General features: G+C 44.0%; 1 protein-coding gene across 1 annotated transcript in view; it reads right to left on the bottom strand.

Moving 5' to 3' along the window:
* Nucleotides 1–5,980: 5,980 nt before the first annotated feature.
* LOC308362891 (serine protease 27-like) overlaps nt 5,981–7,621 on the bottom strand; it is a gene marked incomplete at both ends in the record, with an annotated part of 2,449 nt that continues 808 nt past the window's right edge. Inside the window, 2 exons of the mRNA XM_080835618.1 lie at nt 5,981–6,190; nt 7,257–7,396. Of these exons, the coding sequence (XP_080691744.1) occupies nt 5,981–6,190; nt 7,257–7,396 (350 nt within the window). The remainder of the gene's footprint in view (nt 6,191–7,256; nt 7,397–7,621) is intronic.

The following is a 7,621-nucleotide window of genomic DNA, read 5'->3' as shown; positions in this document are numbered from 1 at the left end:
GTTGCCTTGTTTCATCTCATTAGACACATGCTGAAGTCTGTAAGTCAACCAACAATCCAAACAACATCTCTATGAACCCACAACTCATCAACACCCATCAACATGCCATGATCCACCTTACCTCAATGTCCAAAGGAGTCGTCCCTTAGCCACTCCTCAACTGTCCCTGAGGACACAAGAATGTATCTGATGAATATGTGAGAACAGCAATTGAACATGAAGTAAAAGGACTGAGACACACGTCTCATGTATAGGAAGAGTGACTGGACTAACAGTCTGATGAAAAACAGGAAGGCTGTGGTTTTGACTACGCTTGCTTTAATTTTTAATGTTTTTTTTTTTTTTACCATATTCTGTGCATACTGTCACGTAGTCAGCCCCATCAGTGTGGGCTATAACAATCTCCACACGTAGACTGTATATATTCTATTATAAATTCTGTGAAATGTAATTTCATGGTAGATTTGATAATAAGTGCACTCCAAAGCCATGGCCTAGACCCAGAGAGAGGCTGATTTAGGACCGGGACTGGCCCTGAGGGGGTCCAGAGCTGGCAGATTCCCCTCTCAGGACTGCTATTAGTTCCCAACAATTCAGCAATAAAACACCAAACATGAAACTGACAACTGATACCATTTTTTGGGAAAAATGTTCGCAATTCATCAGTACTGAATAAATGAACTCTTTCCTAACCTCCTTATCATCATTTTGCATAGAGAAAATGTCCACAACAATTAAATACTATGATTTTGAAGGCAAAACTGCCTTCATTATAGAATGAGTAAAAATGTACGTGGACATGCTGTAGGGCATGGGTTGGCAACGAGCGGCCCCGGGACAATTCTGCTCAAAGCTTTTTCTTTTGGCCCGACAGGAATGAGAGAGAACACCAGAGCACCATGATTTGCATTCTTAATTTCATCAAAATAAAAAAACATAGGTTTATGTTTTGCAAACTGCGACAACTTCGTTTCATATGAGACACGTGGGCTTTCCATTAGTGAAACCGGATAAGATAAACGCTAAATTGTCTTTCCATTCCCCTTGATAGGCTCTGTTTGGGTTGTCAACTTTCCTCTTCAGACATTTTGACAAAGACATCGTTCCCCGCTTATTCTTTGCTAACTTCTCTCTGCACGCTATTTCCCCCAAACCAATTATTCCGAAATAAAAGTAGCCTAAGATAGACTCCAAGTAGTAGCCTAGGTCTAATTAGGAGGGTCAAGGTTGAAAGAAGTCCATCATTGCTATTATTGAATAGGATTGAATCTTGAATCTTTATTCAAAATAATGAAATTATTCAAACAGACCACCAATGAGCTAATTCACATGGTTTATTATCATAAGTTATTTTAGTAGACCTATCCATTCTCAATGTTGACCTAGTTGTTGCGAGGTCACATAAGGGGCACCTATTGCAGCGTCTTAATAGATAGTAACCCAGACTCTGGCCCGCAAACTTGTGGCAAGAACAAAAAATACTGTCCCGCGGCCCAAGTTACTTGCCTACCCCTGCTATAGGGTAATCAAAAGGAAATATGTTCTTATTTCAGTTAAACTTTTGAATATGTTCTTAGCCACAAACACCCAGCACCTTCAGATATACGGACCTCAATATGTGAGGTCAGGCTTTTATTCTGTAACTGTCAGTTTCACTTCCTGTCAGTAGAAGGCATTTGTGTTTCTGCAGCACTGAGTGGGTCTCTGTCTCATGTGCTTTGAGGGGAAACTATTTCACTTCCATTTCTGTCAAACCTGAAGTCCAGCAGGTTTTGATTAATGTCACGGTCAAACAGTCTGTAGAAAAACAGGAAGGCTGTGGTTTTGACTACACTTGCTTTGGTTTTAAATGTTTTGATTTTTTTCGTATTCTGTGCATAGTCACGTAGTCAGCCCCATCAGTGTGGGCTATTACAAATGTTACGCATAGATAATAAGTGCAGTCCAATGCCATAGCCTAGACCCAGAGAGAGGCTGATTTAGGACCGGAACTGGCCCTGAGGGGGTCCAGAGCTGGCAGACTCCCCTCACTCACAATTCAGCAATAAAACACCAAACACTAAACTGACAGTTCTGGCATATTCATCTCACTTTCTGTGCCCCACCCAGCTGTCCTCCATTGGCCGCCATCTCGGGGGACGTGGACCGACCCACTCCGGTCCTCAGAGGCGTGGCGCGGATTCCTGCTTCAGTCCTGGAGATGAAGCCCCAACTGTATCCCACCCAAAGAGCCAAAGTGGCTCTCCAGTGGGCAGAGTCTGTGTGGGCGCCAGGGAGGATCAGTCACGGAGTCCTTCAACGCTTTTGCTAACCACCTCAAGAGGGTGTTTGATCTGCCTGTGGGTGTGTGATCGCCAAATCAGCCTCTCTCTCTGGGTCTGGGCCATGGCTTTGGACTGCACTTATGGTCAAATCCACATGGAAATAAAATGTTCACACCACTGACAATACAAATATCATAATTACATCAATCTATAGTCTATGTGTGAAGATTTTAATAGCCCACCGTGATGGGGCTGACTACGTGACTGTATGCACAGAAAACGGTCAAAAACATTCAAAACGAAAGCAAATGTAGTCAAAACCACAGCCTTCCTGTTTTTATACAGACTCTTAGTCCGTGACATTAATCGAAACATGCTGCACTTCATGTTTCACAGACATTTTAGTGATTTTTCCCCCCCTCAAATGCACATGAGCCCAGATAGCAGGGAGAGGTTGGCCCAACGTCGGCAATGGTTGGCAACGTCGGCGTTGGAATTCCAACCTTGGGCCAACGTTGAACCAACGTCGGCAGCTCAACCAATAACGTCAAAATGCAACGGTTGGGCAGTTGACGTTGGTTTAACGTTGGCCCGAGGTCGGAATTCCAACTCTGTGTTTTTTACAGTTAAAAGAATTTTGACGTTATTGGTTGAGCTGCCGACGTTGGTTCAACTTGAATGAGGCATGTAAACAGTACAGTGTGCTCGCTTTCTTCTGTCGAGAAGAGAGGAGACCACACCCTCTTAGAACCTCCACTTTGACTGGCAGAGGTAACCCTGGTACTCTGTAATAGTGTGAAACCTTTTCAGAATAGTTATATCGATTGGCTACATACATTTTCTGTTGGCCCACTTTTTTTACAAGCTTCTCAAGTAATCTTTAGGTGTACAAATATGAGTCCTGAACACTGTTTTGACTCTTCACATTAATAGAAACATGCTGGACTTCAGGTTTCACAGACATGGAAGTGAAATTGTTAAATTTGTAAATATGAGTCCTGAACACTGTTTTGATAGGCCACTTAGCCAGTCAGCCCCATGGTCCCAGAATGCACTGTGGACAGAATGTGGACGTCACGTTTGTCACCAAACCATTTTGTGGCCAACATTTGTCCATTGTTAAAATGCTCCAGGTCACCAATGGACATCTTTTCCCTGAATTTTGCCATCCCTTTTCTGTTAGGCAGTCCCACAGGCACCAGTTTTGTGATTTAGTAAATGATGAAAAAGGGTGGGACTGCTATACCAGTTGTCTGTGTACAAAACATGACCCTTGCCAATGAAAGGCTGCATTAATGTGGTCACGACTGATCCTGACATCCCCAGGTCTGTGACCAGAGTAATGTCTGTTGACTTTCCAGTATACACAATTATGTCTTGGACGTACCCAATCAGGACAACACATAGCACAAAGAGCTTGATGCCAAAACAGGGGATAAACTGTTTGATGGACAGCCTTCCTTTCAACTTTTACATGGACTCGTCAAAGCAAAAATCTTGGTTGGGGTAAAAAAAATCTGATTTAAAGACTTAATTATTTATAAATAGACAAGCCTTCATAACCCTTGACACATCAATAACAGCTTTAGTATGTAGTAGCATCCAGCTAGTGCACACATTGATTTCCCAAATTTTAACAAGATGTTGAGTTGGCAACTAACTCTTTGACCATTAATCAACAAAAATTATCTCACATCTTTCGCATAGCAATTAAAAATTACAAATAAAACATTTATACAAATTAAAAATAACAAAAAGCTATTTTTTGGGTTTGACACACACACACCCACACACACACGCTCACACACACACACACACACACACACACACACACACACACACACACACACACACACACACACACACACACACACACACACACAGTTCTGTCTCCTCGAGAGGCTACTGAGAGAAAATAGTTGGTGGCAACCTGACCAAAAAATTGAGAATCCACTCTCAACACTGGCCTGTCCATGAGACAGGACAAGCAGTACCATCACCACATCCCACACTCTCGTACAGGAGGGTGTCCACCCGGTCAGTCTTGGGGTCAAACTCCCTGAAGTTGGCCTGAAGAGCAGCTGAGTCCAAAAACTCACTAAACCCTCTGAGGATGTCATGGCACACCGACTCGTCTACATGTTTGGCCTCAACAAGTGTGTGCAACATTCTTCTCCTTTGAGGCACGCACAGCTCCTTGGACATGGCCATGCGTCCTGGGTCGCATAAACGCAATTTGATTGGCTAGCGCCTGTGCTGTCAGTTATACATAAAAGGCTATTTGATTGGCTGATGCATGTGTTGCCTCTCAAAGCCAAACATTTTTCAACTCTTGAAACTCTCAATTCATTCCAACGAGTACATGTGAGTCCAGAATACCTAAGAATGGCTCGCTTTGATCTCGCTTAGCACTCACTTCAACATTTATCTGTTTACTTACCCTTGGACAAATATGTGGCTTTGCAAGTGTTTGTAAGCCGCCCCACATGTCAGTCTAATGCCCCACATGTCAGTCAAATGCCCCAAATGTCAGTCTAATGCCCCACATGTCAGTCTAAAGCCCCACATGTCAGTCTAATGCCCCAAATGTCAGTCTAATGCCCCACATGTCAGTCTAAAGCTCACGTTGCTGCCTACTTGCCTGAGATTGTCTCTTATTAGTTGAGTGCTTCTAAGATTAGAGTAAATAATAATAATGAATTTACTCTTCTGTGTAGGAAAGTTTGTTCTCCCTGCAGTCATTCCTCAGGCTCTGTAACACAATGTGTGGGTTTCCCCCCCAGGCTTTATTCAGTCAAAACATGAATGAATAACACCAGGAAAATATACCCATGCTGTTTGATTGGAGAAATAGTTTTGGAATTTGAAGGAGGGTAAATGCCTTTGAATAAGCACAAGTTTTTAAATTCAAGAGATATGAATCCAAATCCAAATAAATCCATTAGATTACAGAATATAGCATAATGTAATTAATTTCTGACCTGTAAAAGAGAACAAAGGACATCAAAAGCATGATGCGTTTCTACAGGATAAAGAGCTGATGGTTTTCCACTCTCATGTCGCCCTCTGGTGGTCAAAGTAGGAACAAATAATGTTTCCCCTCTGGAACAGCCTTCCCCTCAACATCAGACGTGCATTTTCCTCAACTTCTATCATATTAAAAACATGCTTTCATGAACTGGCCTTTCAAGACCTCTGATGATTAACCGATCTTGTGACTGCATTTTTGGCTTATTTGAATTAGTATATTCTTTTATACTACTATTAAAGTCTAAAAGTCTTTAATACAGCATATCCAACATGTATTTTATTCTAATTGTTAAAGTGTTTGTGTGTGTGGTCTAGTGAGGTCTTTCTACATCAGACGGACACAGAAAACGCAAGGACTGAAACTGATTTCAAGTTTTATTACATATGGACATTGAGATAAAAGTGTGTGCACATGCTTACATATGTGTGTGTGTGTGTGTGCATGTGTGTGCCTGTGTATGAGTGTTTGTGTGTGTGTGTGTGTGTGTAGGTGTGAGTGTGTGTGTGTGCGTGAGTGGTTACTGATTCTCAGTTTGCTAACATGCTAACTCGTCTCTTCTGGTGATGTAGCTGGTGATGTGCTGTGACAGCTTTTGTTTACATTTTTGCAGGGTGGACAGGTATGTTTATCTGTCCTTCACATCAATATGACAGTACATTTTGAAGATGATACCATTACTAGTTGTCTATCCAAAACATGTTTCAAACTGAGGCCATTTCTGGCATTCTGACTCCATAATGGTGTCCTCGATGAACTGCAGGTGGTCGTAGACGTGTGTGTAGAGCTCAGCGTCTCCCTGCTGGCCACACCCCCACCAGATGAGGATGCCAACCTGCACAAACCTCCTCTCAACCTCTCCTGTTGGACAACACACCAGGGGCACGCCATTGTCCCCCTGCACACACACACACACACACACACACACACACACATATGTAATACTCTCTCAAATAGTCCCCCTGCACACCCACACACACACATATATGAAATACTTACACACACACACACACACACACACACATACACACACACACACACACACACATAACACACACACACACACATACTGTATGTGTGTAATACACCAGGGGTCTTTCAGAGTCTCGCTGCGCACACACACACACACACACACACACGTTATACTCACACACACAAACCTTTTTAATGCATTATAGGTAATACTCACACATACACATACACACACACACACACACACACACTCACACACACTCATACACAGACTGACCCAGCAGGGGCCTTTTCCTCCCTCCAGGTCAACGGCACACAGCGTGCTGGGAGTCTTATAGGGGTAGAGCTGAAGACATGTGTCACATAGTCCCTCTGCACACACACACACACACACACACACACACACACACACACACACACATATGTAATACTCTCTCAAATAGTCCCCCTGCACACCCACACACACACATATATGTAATACTTACACACACACACATATGGCGGAGAGAGAGGGAAGGAAAGAAAGAGAGATAGAAGGAGAGAGGGAAGGAGGAAGCGAGAGAGGTGAAGAGATGGAGGGAGAGAGGGAGGGATGGAAATAGGGAGACAAAGAGGGAGAGAGGGAATGAGACAGAGAGAGGGGGAGAGAGAGGGAAGGAAAGAAAAAGAGATAGAGGGAGAGAGGGAAGGAGGAAGAGAGAGAGGGAGGGAGATAGAGAGAGGGAGAAAGAGATGGAAGGAGACAGAGAGGGAAGGAGACAGAGAGAGGGGGAGAGAGATGGGGAGAGGGAGAGAGGCAGAAGGGGGGCAGAGAAGAGAGAGAAAAGAGAAGTAAAGAGGAAGAGAGAAAGAGAAATCACACACAACATGTGAAAATAGAGCACACACACACACACACACACACACACACACAAACACACACACACACACACACACACACACACACACACACACACACACACACACACACACACACTCACACACAGACTGACCCAGCAGGTGCCTTTTCCTCCCTCCAGGTCACCGGCACACAGCTGGCTGGGAGTCTTATCGGGGTTGAGCTGAAGACATGTGGCCTCATCAACCAGAGACACCTGCACCTCCTGTAGAGTCTGTTTCCCACCCAGCTCCTCTGATAGAGGGAGACAGAGAGAGAGAGAGAGGGAGAGAGAGAGAGAGAGAGAGGGAGAGAGGGAAGGAAAGAAAGCGAGATAGAAGTAGAGAAGGAAGGAAGGAGGGAGAGAGAGAGAGGAAGAGCTGGAGGGAGAGAGGGAGGAAGATAGGGAGACAGAGGGAGAGAGGGAGGGAGGGAGAGAGAGGAAGAGATGGAGGGAGAGAGGGAGGGAGAGACGGAACG

This window comes from Sprattus sprattus (genome assembly GCF_963457725.1).
Source record: "Sprattus sprattus genome assembly, chromosome: 3".
In the NCBI taxonomy this organism is placed as follows: domain Eukaryota; kingdom Metazoa; phylum Chordata; class Actinopteri; order Clupeiformes; family Clupeidae; genus Sprattus; species Sprattus sprattus.
This window is presented reverse-complemented; position numbering and strand designations above follow the sequence as displayed.